Source organism: Caretta caretta, chromosome 1 (assembly GCF_965140235.1).
Source record: "Caretta caretta isolate rCarCar2 chromosome 1, rCarCar1.hap1, whole genome shotgun sequence".
In the NCBI taxonomy this organism is placed as follows: domain Eukaryota; kingdom Metazoa; phylum Chordata; order Testudines; family Cheloniidae; genus Caretta; species Caretta caretta.
The window spans coordinates 138,516,191-138,531,067 of record NC_134206.1 but is presented as its reverse complement, the minus strand read 5'-3'; the positions used below and the strand labels follow the sequence as shown (position 1 = coordinate 138,531,067).

The window sequence follows — 14,877 nt, the reverse complement described above, 5'->3', positions numbered from 1 at the left end:
ATAAAGCTCATGGATGAAGAGAGAACTTCAGAAGTAATATATTTGGATTTTAGTAAAGAATTTGGTACTGGGTCTTGTGAAATCTTGCTTGAAAAAGTAGTAGAAATTAGCTAATATCATGTTGGTTGTAAAACCATTGAAGTGCAATAAATTAAGTAGGGAAAAAAAGCAGCACCATGTGAAGTTGAAAGAAGGTCTCCTGGGAAAACACAGGAATCATTAGGCCTGGTCTTTTCTAATAACTTCATTAATGGGTCTGGAGCAGGGGGGTAACAATAAATTAATGACATTTGCAAACAATAATAATTTAGGAGGAGTTGGAAACACGAGTCAGGGCACAGGAATGATACAAAAGGACTTGGACAGTTTAGAAACATGAATTGAAAAGAATGAAATGAGATTCCACTTGGGAAAATGCAGAGCAGGGAAGTAACCATCCTTCTCTTCCTAGTTCTGAAGTATTCCATTAAATTCTGAGCACCGCATTAATAGAAGAATATTGACAAGTTAGAGGGATTGAGAGAAGAGAAGAGTAAAAGAACTAAACATATGTAGTTTAGCTAAATGACACTTAAGGAAGGGATACAATATCCAAATACCTGAAGAGTGGAAATATGAATGGGCCAGAGACCCCTCCACCCTTCCAAAAGAAATGACCACTGAGGGGAGACCTGGTGGGGGGTTGTTGGAGAGTGAGCCTACCCCACAGAAGGAGCTCCTGTTCCATGGGGCTGGGCCCAGCTCCCCACTCCAGGCATTGTGACTTGGCATGTGGGATCACAGCACCATTCAGTTTGGGGGCCCTCTCAAACAGGGGACCCAGGGCAAACTGCCCCTTTTGCCTCCCTCCTGCCCTGGGCAGCCTTGTAAATGGAGAGGAAGTACTTACCAGCTACCACTAGGAGTAATGGAATGAAATTAAGAAAGGGATATTGAGGCTGAATATCAGGAAGAACTCTGATGACAAGATGTATCTGGCTCTGCAATAGTCTCCCTAGCAAAGTGGTGGAAGCTCCTTACTTTGCACACTGTAGTAGGCAATACACCAGACAATGTAAAGTAGGAAACAACCCAGCATTGGCAGGGAAAATAGTAGAATAGGAACTGCATCACAGGGAGACTGGCCTCTATAAGGGGAAAGTGGCTGGTCTCAGCTGTGCCATAATTAACTATATCCCAGCCTTAGGGGGGTGGAACTAATGGGGCTAGGTGTTAGTATGATGAATATGTGGGCCTCATAACAAGGCTTGAGAGAAAATATTTAGGAGGAGGAAGCCATGTGAAAGACTCTGAGGTAAAGTCTGCAAGAAGCAGGGAGGTCCCTGGGAGAAACTGCCAAAGCCACTGTACAGGGAAAACAGTGGGAAACCTGCTAGGAGGAAACAAACCACTAGGGAGAAAGCTGTGGAGACAGTGCTCAGTTTAAGGTGCAAAGAGGAACTTTGCAGAGCCTGGGAGTAGGATTGAAGAGCAGGGAATGTCAGAGTAACCCAAGAGAGACAGAATCATTTGTTTGGATGTTTATTTGAATTTTCAGTTGGAATTTTGTAACACCAGAAAGGGACTGGACTGGCTGGAGGGTTGGGCCAAGGAAGCCACAGACCACTGCAGAACCAGAATGGCATGACACTAGAGGGTGCCAGAGGGGAACTATCCTTGTAATGCCAAGTCCTGGTTTCAAGGGATGCTCTTGTGGTGCTCTCCCCCACACCAATTATAAACTACTATATCAGTTCAGATCAATGGTCTGTCTGATCTAGGACCCTGCCTCTACCAGTGACCAGCACCAGATGCTTCACAAGAAGATTCAAGAGACCCTGAAGTGGACAATTACAGGAAAACCTACAGGAGAAGTTCCTTCCTAATCCTAATGAGGTAGGGATAGATTCTCAAAGAGGACATAAGTATTGCAACACTAACTCCTAGGTGTCCTGCAGTCTGCTAGAATTTTCAACCCTGACTTAGCATGCAGGCTCCCTGTGCATTGAATGGGGAGTGTTAGGTGTCTAAGAGAGCCATTCTCTGAAGCCTGCAAGCTGAGTGGGGAGCTGCTTAAGATAGCCAGGCGTGAGATGTAGAGGAAAGGGGTGGGAATTAGGGCCCATATGCTTAAAGGGATTTTGGTACCTAACTTCTATTGAGCTGTGCCTTAGGCACTTGTCTCTGCTTTAGATTCTCAGCCATGAACGTGGAGCTAGGTGTCTATGCCGAGTCAGCCATTTCTTACAAAAAACAGAGACTCCACCCCATTATAGTCAGTAGTCAGCACACTCACCCAGGATGTGGGAGAGCCAGATTCCAGTCCTTGTTCCAATGAATATTTAAGTATCATAGAATCATAGAATCATAGAATATAAGGGTTGGAAGGGACCCCAGAAGGTCATCTAGTCCAACCCCCTGCTCGAAGCAGGACCAAATCCCAGTTAAATCATCCCAGCCAGGGCTTTGTCAAGCCTGACCTTAAAAACCTCTAAGGAAGGAGATTCTACCACCTCCCTAGGTAACGCATTCCAGTGTTTCACCACCCTCTTAGTGAAAAAGTTTTTCCTAATATCCAGTCTAAACCTCCCCCACTGCAACTTGAGACCATTACTCCTCATTCTGTCATCTGCTACCTTTGAGAACAGTCTAGAGCCATCCTCTTTGGAACCCCCTTTCAGGTAGTTGAAAGCAGCTATCAAATCCCCCCTCATTCTTCTCTTCTGCAGGCTAAACAATCCCAGCTCCCTCAGCCTCTCCTCATAAGTCATGTGTTCCAGAGCCCTAATCATTTTTGTTGCCCTTCGCTGGACTCTCTCCAATTTATCCACATCCTTCTTGAAGTGTGGGGCCCAAAACTGGACACAGTACTCCAGATGAGGCCTCACCAATGTCGAATAGAGGGGAACGATCACGTCCCTCGATCTGCTCGCTATGCCCCTACTTATACATCCCAAAATGCCATTGGCCTTCTTGGCAACAAGGGCACACTGCTGACTCATATCCAGCTTCTCGTCCACTGTCACCCCTAGGTCCTTTTCCGCAGAACTGCTGCCTAGCCATTCGGTCCCTAGTCTGTAAGTACTTAAGCAAAGAGGAACCGCTTAAACAGAAGCGACTGAATGAGTCCTACTGCAGAACAGCCCATAGCCCAATGGTTAGGACACTCACCTGGGATGTCAGAGAGCTGGATTCAAGTCCTTGCTCCAAATCAGGCAGAGTGGGTCTCCTCCATCCCAGATAAGCACCCTCACTATTGGATATTCTAGACCTACAGCTGCATACCCCAACCAGTTTGAAAAATTCCTGACCTGCTGGCTCCCCTCCATCCCCGGCTGCCTTTTGTAGAGGATAGGTGTGCTCTGAGCATGCCTAATGGATCAGGCCTGGCAGGTGATATAGTCAGGGGAATACCTAGTTTGAGAATCTTTCTGGGGATTAGATGTCAGCAAGAGCTCCGATCAGCTCATTAGCTGGAAGATGGCATCAGGAGTTAGGCAGCTTTGCAGGTGCTGACTTATGGAAAGGGAGCCTTACAGGGTTAGGTAGCAGTTTTGTGAATGTTAGTGGTACTTAAATGTTGGTAGTCAGGCACCTAAGTCCATTTGTGAATCGAACCCTGAGGGATTGACTTAGCAGTGTGCTTAGTTAGTTAGTGGTTGACTGAAGTCTGAGGTGCTATCCTTTCTAAATGTGTTTTGACCATCTAATTTAACTGGATGTTTTCATGACCCAGATAACAGTCTAATGCTTTTTTGAATCCTAGCTTCAGTAGTAGTATTACTAGGCAGTTTGCCTCAAAGGCATCCGAAAACCCAGAAGCAAATCACAACCGTCCCTGCTTCCTCCTTGCTCTGGGAAGGAATTTTGCCTCAAAGGTGTGTCTCTGAGTCATACTGCCTCTCAGAGCTATTCCTGGTGTGGTCTCCTTTGCTCAGGGCTGTGCCCAAAGGCAATGTCTAGTCCTGTGGAAACAGTGACACCATTGGTATAATTCCTGGTGTCTGAGGAGTTCTGGGCAAAATAGGACACAAAAGGATTGATTTTTTTCTGCTGTGTAGTGGAGAGAGGGGAACAGCCCATGGCTGCCTGATTTTCAGCTGCCCAGCCCTGGTGTAAGTTAAAGGGGGCAGCTTTAATTTCTGTCATTGACATAAGGTCCCTCAGAGACCTCTCACCATTGGAGAACGGGGCACAGTAGAACCTTTCTTCCACACCTCCTCTCCACTCCTACCTTCCCTTATGCCAAGAGTGGAGATTTCAGCGGTGCCTCCCCCACCAGCTCTTCTGCCAGTGGAAATTCCTGCTACACACGGGGAATTCTCTAGGGGACTCTCCAGCTGGTTTAAATTTGGTCTGCACCACAGCAGATTATGTATTGTTTAGACATGATCTTAACTCCCTGCCCCTGTAGGAGCTGAGATACATCAATGGGGTGACACGCTGCAGCTTACATTCATGCCCCATCACCACATGAACACATCAGATGATTTCCATCGTAACACGAACAGGAAATCCTCTCCTCTTAGCTGCACCTAGGCACAACATTGACTGATACATGATGGCGTGTGAGGGGAAAACAGAGGTACAGTAACTCGAATAAACAGATAGGGACATCCCAGGGCTCTAAATATAGGTGAATTTGGTGCTAATGGAACTCTTGCTTCAGTGCTGGGGGAGGAGGATGAGGCTGGATCCATCCTGAAAAAGTATGTATAAAAAACCTGCTCCTACATAAGAGTGTTTCTGCTTGCTATCGTTTGGGAATATCTGTCCCCGAGCTCTTGCCCCAAGTGGTATTTCATTTTATTGTAATTCACTGATTTTTTTAAAGTCAAATTTTTCCCTAAATTACTTCCTGTTCAATCAATCCCAAAAGATAATTTGAACCTTAATGTTCACATCCAACAGTCAGGATAAGATGGAGTTGTTAAACATAACAAGTAGGCGTTAGGGTCAAAAGGGCTCTGAGGAAATGTTCTTGGGCAAAGCTAATGGCATCATTTTGTTCGAAGAAGTCTTTACTTTTTTAACAATTACTTAAAGCCACAAAAGGCCTGATCCAACTCTCACTGAGTCCATTAAAACAGTGGTTCTCAAAGCCGGTCCGCCGCTTGTTCAGGGAAAGCCCCTGGCAGGCCGGGCCAGTTTGTTTACCTGCCGCGTCCACAGGTTCCACCGATCGCAGCTCCCACTGGCCGCTTTTTAAAATTAACAGTATATATGCTGGGTGGAGAAACAAAAGGTAGGGCATGTTTCCTGAAACTAATAAAAGTCCCAATATTTGCAAGTGCTAATAGAAAACTTAAAGGCTAAGTGTTACCATAACATGGCAAAACACTGCAATTAATTACTGTACTTGAAAATGTTCTGTATTATACTGTACTGTATTATACACATAACTGTTTTAATAATACAAAGTTTTTATTCCATGCTTCCTTGGGCACATTCAGAAAGAAGTAAGTACAATGGCAACGATGCTCTGATGAAACTGTGTTTGTCTGTGTGCATTTGGCATGCTTGATCATATTGTTAGCAACACTTTTCTTCACTTTAGCTGGTGCATGTTGGTAATGTAATTGTTTCCCACACATTAAAATCCTCAGATTGATCATTTAGTTAGTGACCCACTCTTTTAACAAGGTTAATCAACCACATACATATAACACAAAGGAAGTACAGAAAGTTATAGGTTAAGACTTAGGGCATGTCTACACAGTGGAAAAAGGCCCTTTTTTGTGCAAAAACCATGGGAGCGTCTACACTTGCCAATGACTTTTGCAGTGAAACTCAGAAGTTTCACTGCAAAAAGAAAACCACTTCCACGAGAGGCGTACAGCTCTTACCGGTGATGCTTTTGCGGTGATGTGCAAGTGAAGGCATGTTCTTCCTGTTTACAGAGCTTTTCGCTTCCAGAGGATATCCCACATTGCCTAGGTGACCACTCTGGCCAGCAGCTCTGCTGCTCTGCTGCCAGGTAAACAGACATCCAGCCCTCCCCCTGTAAAGCTCTGGGAAATTTGAAACTCCCCTTCCTGTTTTCTTGGCAAGTGCTCAGTGATCATCTGGCCAGGTGACAGTGCCCACTCCACGGAGCAAAGGATCCCCTGCTTGGAGCAGTGCTGAGCTACTGGAGCCGATCGGTGTTTGGGGAGAGGAGGCTGTGCAGGGACCCAGGGTGCCCCACAATCACCCCCCCCGCCCACAAGACCCATCGTCAAAATGGAGAGAGCCTCACTATGGGATAGCTGCCCTAGAGCGCTGCTCTCATTGGCAATGGAAGTGCTGCTAATGTAAACGCTCTCTGACGCCTGAGGAATTAAGCGTGTACACAAACCAGCTCTTTACTTTCACCAATTCTCTATCACTGGTGAAACTTACAGTGCAAAAACTCTGCAAGTATAGACATACCCTTAGTAAATGTAAAACTGAGGCTTGGTCTACACTTAAAACATATAAAGGTGTAGCTATATCTCTCAAGAATATGAAAAAAACACAACCCCAAGCGACAGAGCTATGCTGAGAAAACCCACAATGTAGCTGCAGCTATGCTGAAAGAAGAATGCTTCTGTTGGCATAGCTAATATCATTCGGGGAGGCAGTGTCCCTACATCAGCAAAAAACCCTCATTCTGACAGCATAGTCTGTGTCTGCACTAGGGGGCTATGCTGCCATAGGCTCCTCTCTCCTCTGGGGACATAATGAGTTACGTTGTTGCAGATTTCCCCTAGCAGTGAAAGTCTGAAATTAAATAAGACAACTTTGCTGTCATATACCCTATTCTACTCTTCTACAATTTTTGTGTTTTAGTTAGGTAATATATATAACATGAATAAGATGAGATTAAGGTCAAATCCAGCACCCTAGGCAAACTGCATTGAGCCCAAGCATAATTTAGTGCAGTTTAATGACTTTTCTAAATTATCTGAACTGCAGTATATCATCTCCCTTCCAACTAGGCTGCCAGTCAGTTCACCAGCTCAGTAGCTGTCAAAGGGGGCTACCAACTCCCTGGTTTTCACAGCACCCCTGTGATCACAGGGAGGTAAAACAGCTGGGGGATACACTGGAGGAGAGTGCCAGGGATCCACCTGGAGTGTTATCTTCTGAACAGGTTTAATTTGGGCATGCAGAAGAGCTGTGATTGAGCCCAAGAGCTCGCCAACCCAGATACACATCCACTGCCATAGGCTGTGCAAGGAGCTGTTCAGCTGAACTCTTCTGAAGAACGTGCAGTCTGTCTGATCAAGACCGCTGTGGCCTGTTTGAAGTTCCTTCAGCTGATCACTGTGCTGCTTTACATTCTTCACCATTCCCTTGTTCTGTTCACTGATAAAATGATCACTAGCACACTAGTTTCTCTCCTGTATAAAACAATGTATTTATAGGAAACAGGAGATGAAGGGGGAAGCTGTTAGGATGTTAGTAGTGCATTGGTAAGGATCTTGTTCTGATGTGATTTTGAAATAGCAGGATTTTAATTTAAATATAAATTAAGTTTTTTGGTCAAGTTAAATAAATAAAAGTGGGCCTTTAATTAGAGCTGGCTAGAAAATGGAAATTCCTTCACATGAAAAATATGTCCAGACTGCGATAAAAGACTCACAGCATGGCCATGGCTGGCCTGGGGCAGCTGACTCAAGCTCGCTGGACTTGGGCTGCAAGGCCATAAAACTGCAGTACCCTGAGACCCCACATGAGGGGAGGGTCTGAGAGCTCGGGCTCCATCCCAAGCAATCTACTCTACTATTTTTAGCCCTTAGCATGAGCCCTGCAAGCCTGAGTCAGTTGACCTGGACTGTGAGGCTCACTGACCTTTTTTGCTGTGTGGACATACCCTTAGCCTTCCCCTATTTCTGGAGGCAGAGAGCCCTGGGTGCTCAGTCTCTTCAGCTCCAGATCTAGGAGGAGGCAGGAAGGCTGAGTGCCTGAGCTCTTTGCCTCTCTGGTGCTTGGGATGAAGGCAGGGAGCCCTGAGATCCAGAAAGGCAGGTTCCGGGCTCTCAGCCGTGGCAGTCCTTTTGGAAGGCTTTTGTCAATTTGACTTTCTGCCTACAGGCAGAAGAGTCTTCTAGGAGACAGCTGGGAAGCCATCATTTTGATATGCCCGACAGAAAATCAGATTTTTCTGGCTATATTGAAATTTCCTCCTGGAACATGTGTTTTTTGAAAAGGGCATTTTTTGTTGGTAAATCCTTCGATGGAAAATTCCCAACTCACTCTACTTTAAATTTTTCTCAATTTAAACTCCTTCTTCTCTATTGTAAATTAGAACATTCCTTTTCTAATCTTATGTTGAGAACTTGCTACTCTCAGTGACATCAGTGGTGCTTGCAGTCACTCAGCACTCTTCAGCATCAAGCTGTTAAGTGTTAAGACATAGTAACCAAACAGAAGAATAATATACTGTCAGTATGGAGTACTGGTTCTCATCAGTTACTTAGAACTCAGTTTAGAAAAGCACTTAAGCAGACGCTTAAGTCCATTCCTATTAAGGAAACCATGTTACAATGGCAGTACAGTCAAGCCTGTGCTTACGTCTTTCCTGAGAAAGCAGCACCTTAGTGTGGGTCATTGGGGTTGGAGGGCTTCAGATGAAGCAATTGTTTCTTCTACACCACTCACACAATCTATTCTTTTTTGCTAGTGATAGCTACAGTGACCTCAGTGATGACAGTTCCCCAGAAAAAGAACCTCCTGATTCAGAAACAAGCTGAACCCCCTGCATGAGAGCAGAGAATTGGAGAATGCTACTGAGGTGAACAGGGCCCTTTTGATGCTTCTTTACAACCTTTATTTCTTCTTGACTTACTCCAAGAGACAAAGTTATCTTGGGTCTCCCTCTCACTCCAAATCCCCTCTGAAAACTTGTCTTTTCTCCCTTGCCTGCAGCATTTAATTTCTCTCCCCTTTCATTGTTTAACTTTTTAATTGTATTATTAAAGTCTGCAGTGTGTTTTGGGTGCAGTTTATGTGAAAGATGCTTGACAAAATCAAGTTCTGATAGTGTTTGAAAAGCTATGCTTTATAATTATACTTTTGTAATCTTTCCAAATATTGTTTTCTTTACTTGTTTGTTACTTTAGCATGCAATTCAAAATGAGTTTGATTCCACTGTGTTGACCTGATTTGGTTTTGCCCCTCTTTGAACCATTTCTTTGTGTTTTATTTTCTGTTGTCATATTTCTTCCAGAGATGGACACTCACCTTAGGACAGTGCAGACACTTCATGATAAATCTCGGGGTTCAGCCAGCGTAGGGATGTGAATTTAGCAAGCTAATATTTTTAAATTGGCGGTTTGTTTGCTTGTATACTCTTGCTAAAGTCCTGTTACTTCTAGTTGTTTGCTTCTTTAACAATAACAGTAATGGTCTCCACAACTATCTGAACGTTTATTTCCCTTGAGGCACCTGACCTTGGCTAAGTCATGGACTGAACTGCAATCTTACTTTAACCATTGAGACTTAACCTGCACACAAGACCTTCAAGATCATAGCCAGTGTGATAATCTCATTCATCCCTTCATTCCGAACCACGGCGCAGTGTTCTTCAGTACCGTTGTATGCAGTTCATTTTAGGTTTCCATTTCCCCAGTTTAATCCTCTCCATTTGCATGGCATAACTGCTGACTGCTGTGCCACATTGGTGATTAAGGCTGCATATAAATAAGGTAGACTGAGGCTCAGGAAATGTGAGTTCTGTTCTTAGCTCAACCACATATTTCTTCTGTGCTTTTGAGCAAGTCACTTTGGGTGGGATTCACAAGGTAAAATTAGGTGCCTAAGTCCAATATTTAGACACCATTGCAATCCACAAAGCCCTTGCTTAGCTGTTGCCTAACCTTGTAGGTACCTAAAGTCCCTTGTGCCTAAGTTTCCAACTGTGAAAGTCCTCCAGGTGCCTAAATTTCAGCAGTTGAACGTGTCTAGAATGGTGTAAGTCCTGACACTGCTTGGCACTTAACTCACACTTAAGCCCCATAAAGATTAATGAACTTCTTCTATCTTGCCTGCAGAGCATGAGTGGGTAGTGTGCTTGGAGCACAAATAAACACACCCAAAACAGGAGGAGGTGGTAGAGTGCCCCTCTCTCTTACAACTTTTAGTCCAGTAGTTAAAGCACTTACACAGGTTCAATTCCCACTTCTTCCTGAGGTGGAGAAAGGATTTGAACTTGCGTCGCCTACCTCTTAGAGGACTGCCTTAGCCAAGGGACTATGGATTATGCCTGCATAGCTGTTTCTCCAGCTCTCCTGTTGAAACTGTTCCACTGTGTTTAAATAATTAAATAGTCATTGGCGTAGGCAGACTGAAACCTGGGTGTCCCACCTCCCAAGTGGGTGGTCTATATAATCACTGGGCTATGGTTATTCTGACTCTGTCTTTGGCTCAGTGCATATTTAAGTATTTATACACAGTGGGACAGCATCACTGGGAGAGATTGAGAGAGTCCTGATCCTAAATGTCCTAGTGCTCAGTAGCTAGGGCTCTTTCCTGGGAGGTAGAAGATCCATGTTCAAATCCTTTTGCCACATTAGGCAGGGGAGGGGGGATTGAACCTGGGTTTCCCCTATGCTAGGCGTGTGCTCTAACCAGTGGTATAAAACCTGTCCCTTTTTGGCTATCTTAGAAAACTCCCTGCTCAGTATGATGGCTTTTGTTAATTCTATTCTTAGGTGCCAGTGTTCACCATGCATTGTATAGGGAGCTTGAGCACCTAACTCAGGGCAGGTGCCTAAGCCCCCTTGTGAATCCCACCCTTCATCTTGCTATACCTCAGTTCCCCAGCTGTAAAATAGGGATAATGATAATTCCCTACCTCACATGGCTAAGGAGGATTAATCTGTATGAGGATCTCAAATACGACGGTGATGAGCAGCTTAAACAAGTCAGTAAAGAAATAAAACACGTCTCACCCTGCCGACTGCCTGGGCTGCAAAAGCAACACTGTGACACTGTGTGTGTCTATAACTGACTTTATGAGATCTGCTTTAGCTTTGACTATGGGTTTCCCAACAGAGTGCATGATGGCAAATCCGAACATGCCATTAATCTAGTTACAGAATTGTGACTCTTCAGATGCAAATTGCTTGCATTAATGTATTTCTGTGATGCTTTAAGCTACTTTGCCAACAGAGTTTCAGACTGAAGAATCTACATTTCTATTTTGATTTCTCACCAGCAGGTACTAATTACATTGTAGAATTACACTAGATGAGCAAATAGCACACAGCTTTACTTATAGGCATAATCAAATTACAAAAGTGATCATCACCTCAGTTATCTTCATTACAATATTAAGATTTTAAGAGGGGCATGATTTCCACTAATCAAGGGTGGATGCACATGGAGACTATATTTGCTTTGGTTTGTTAGCACTCTGCTGAATCTAAGTAAACTTGCAGTTTCTACTGTAAAATTATTTTTACGTCCATCATCAGTTCCACTGTGTACACGGACATTACGGGATTGCCAACTACAAAAATGTTAAATGGATATGCAGAGAAGGCTTGTACACACACTAATATCTTGCTTCTTTTTTTTTAGAAAGACAAAACAAAATCGAATGGAAGGAAATTCACATTAATTGGTTGCACCATTTTTGTACAGTCTTATTTTTCCATATATGATATAAATAGCATATGATAAAGACTTTAAAGCTATTCCAGAAACTTAACTTCCTCACAAAAGCATTTCCCTCCCTGCTATAGATGTGAATTGTTTTCCAGTTGACATTTTCCACATGATATTTTCTCCAGATAATTGCTGTTTGTTTAAAAATGAGACAAAGGACCATCAAATGTTAGCTGTCAGTCACAATAATTGGTCTTGTCCTATGATTTCTGAATGATCTCAGGTGAATCTGCCGTAGTTCTTTATCTGTAGCAATCTTGATTTGCACGAAGATTTGGGGTTGTTTTTTAAATAAAATGAAACACAGGGAAAAATGCTTTTGCCTTAGAACAGTAAAATGTATTTTTGTGTGTGTGCTGTCTGTGTGCTCAAAGGTGGGAATGAACTAAAAAACAAAGTTGATCTTATATGTGAGCAGTGGAGAATCATTTCAGTGTTAAGATTATTGAATAAATTTTTAATCCTTTGTGGTTAACATGAACAAGGCATTATGTTGGTCTATTGTAGTCTTCACGGAGTTTAATAACCGATGCTGAATATGCATGCCTTTTCATTTTGCCTCTTCAAATGCAGTGTCACCATACAGCTGCTAAAATTTGTCTGCTTCTTGCTTTCACCTGAACAGTAATATTTTTGAAAAGCTGATAATACTGAACATAATGCTAGCCTACTAAATTCTAAATGGGATAGTAGAAGGCTTGAATTTATTAGATGCCTAAGAGTATTTAAACACATGGGTACACAATAAAATGTAATCTAGTCAGCTGTAAACAAAACATAAATGCACAGAATTTAAGAGGGGCAGATCCTGGGATCCAGCTGAATTGCACATAGCATATGTCCAGGAAATGGGTACAAAGATGGATTAAAACTCATATTCACACTCCTCTGATCCAGGGGCCACTCTGTACAGAGCTGGTCCCCTTGTGCCCCATTAGAGCAGCCTATGGACTATTCTAACTTATGACAGATGCAAACACCCAGAACTACTGAAACTGCAGCCAGTAATCAGTGTCTTTTAGGGGTATCTTGGCCACATCCTACCTTGCCTACTATCTGAGCAGCACAAGGGCAACAGGTGATTCCGTAGTGAGTCTGCCAAGGGCCAGTTAGGACCAGATTCCACCAGTTGTGTGACTATCCAAGGATCTGGCCCATAGTGTGGATCAGCACCCTAAAGCTACCGTAGCCCAAATGTCTGAAATGAGGTCCTCAAGCGTCACATTTTAATTTTATAAATTAAAAGATTATTTTTTACCCAGGCACACTGGCAAGTGCTATCCTGTGCCTGGACAGTCATCTAAAAAAAGTGATTTGCTTTTTAAATAACTTAGTAATATTTAATTTGTAAGTATGAGCTTTTTAAAAATTGCTTTAGAAAGCCCCAGTTTCTGTTCATTAAGAGAAACCATGATGATGAAATAAGCTTCTAATATGTCATTGTTTTGGGGTGGTTTGCAGATGTTTGCCTTGGAAATAACAGGTATTGTCAAAGTTGATATTACTATATGTCTCTGTGATCTAGAACATGTTGGACGTTTAAGAATGTCTATAACTTTAAAATGTATTTTCAAATACATTAAATTATGTTATATGAAAATGTTTATACACTGTGTTGTAATTTGTCCAGAATATAGCATATGTTGTTTGTGTCTCATGAAAGCATTAAGATAGGCAATATGTACAGTCTGCCTGAATGCAATATTGTCTATCAATGCAGCCATCTCCTGTTAATCTATAAACATATTCATAAAAAAATGACTTATGAGAGTACCCCAGGAGCTAGTTTCCCCACTCAGAAACTTGGTAGAATACCTAAGGCACAGAGGAGTTGTGATTTATTTATTTTTTTTAAAAGTTAAGGAAGCTAGTGACAGAGTTCAGAATAGCAGCTGATCACTCAGCTCGCTTACCGTGTCCTCTCCCCCTCCAGACTGTGTTGGGGAGCTGCCCCCAGGACATTGGATCCTGGAGGTCTGCCCCACAATATCCATGAGGAACCCCTCCCTTGTCACAAGCAGCAGCAGGAGGACACGTCCAAGGGTGACTTTTAAAGAACCCTACTCCCTGGGAAAGGGCCAGAGAGCAGGTAGGTGTGCTTCATGGTGTCCAGCAGCAGCCTCTTCCAATTTAACTGGCCTGCTGATGTCATTCTTTCATGCAGAACCACCCTGAAACCAAGGTCCCATGTGCTGGATCCACTTCTCCAGGGACTGATAAGCCTCCTCACCCCCCACATTGCCTCACTTCACCTGCTTTTCACACATCAGCACTGCAAGGTTTGAGGCAGGTCTGCACACCCCGTCCTCATCATAGAGGCCCTGTCCTTCCTCATTCACTTCAGGATTCCAGGTTCCAACACTGTAAACTAAAATAGCTGCCATCCGCTTCATGTAACATGTGTCTGTTACCTCCATTTCCTTTTCCTTGCTGCACATGCCACCTCTGCTCACATTCCTGACCCTTATCTCTACCCTTCCGTCCCCTTGCTGGTCCCAAGCCCACCGTTCCTTACTGTCTTTCTGTCCTTCCCTTGATGCTCTCCTATGCCCACATTCTCTGCCTTCTTCCATCTCACCTCTCCCACTCAATCCACAGTCGCCTGTAAATTTAATGGAACCCTTTAAACCATGAAGATGCTCTAATAACCTACTGTAGCGGGGTGGTCACTCCGTTCCAGCCCTGATGGGGTTAAAACAGCCCTGAAGGGGGCTGTAGCTGGGGTAAGCAGCAAATAGGCTGATTGGGAAAGCAGCCCCAATCAGGCCTCAGTTGGCCCTATAAAAAGGCTGCTAGGCAGACACTGGTTGACACTCTCTCTCTAGCTTTTGAGAGGGAAGGACCTGGCTGCCTGGAAGCTGAGCAGGAACCTGAGTTAGGGCAGCACTGGGGGAAAGGCAAGAGGGGCTGGGGAGCTCCAGCCTGACAACCTCCCAGGCTGCAGGGCCTTGTGTGGAGCCTAAACCAGGTGCTGGGGCTGTAAAGGGGAAGCTCAGAGATAGGCAGAGGCAGCAGGTCCTATTCCCTCTCCCCTTGCCAATGGTGAGTGGCCATTACAGGCTGCAATTGGCCGCAGTGAGTGGGGGCTAAATGATGATTGGCAGTAGGCACTGAGGCAAGGTGGGATTATGGGGTTGGGGGTTCCCTAGGGAAGGGAGACCCAGAGACTGAGGGGATACTGCTGGGGAAGAACCCCCAGACAAAGGGGCACCAGGGTCTGGAAGGGACATGGGCCAGCCGTGATGACACCGGCCTGCAGAGGGT

General features: G+C 44.1%; 1 protein-coding gene across 11 annotated transcripts in view; it reads left to right on the top strand.

The window, feature by feature from the left end:
• The window catches only part of CTPS2 (CTP synthase 2), a 160,174-nt gene extending 146,957 nt beyond the window's left edge, over window positions 1-13,217 (top strand). For 9 of the 11 annotated variants that reach the window (XM_075131534.1, XM_075131532.1, XM_075131521.1 and 6 more), the window contains 2 exons: window positions 8,627-8,737; window positions 11,527-13,217. In XM_075131534.1, coding sequence (XP_074987635.1) covers window positions 8,627-8,696 — 70 coding nt within the window. In that variant the 3' untranslated portion in view covers window positions 8,697-8,737; window positions 11,527-13,217. Of the gene's footprint in view, window positions 1-1,760; window positions 2,752-5,879; window positions 5,957-8,626; window positions 8,738-11,526 lie in introns of those variants that run through there. The other 2 variants (XM_075131531.1, XM_075131530.1) reach the window with 2 other exon arrangements.
• Window positions 13,218-14,877: the final 1,660 nt, after the last annotated feature.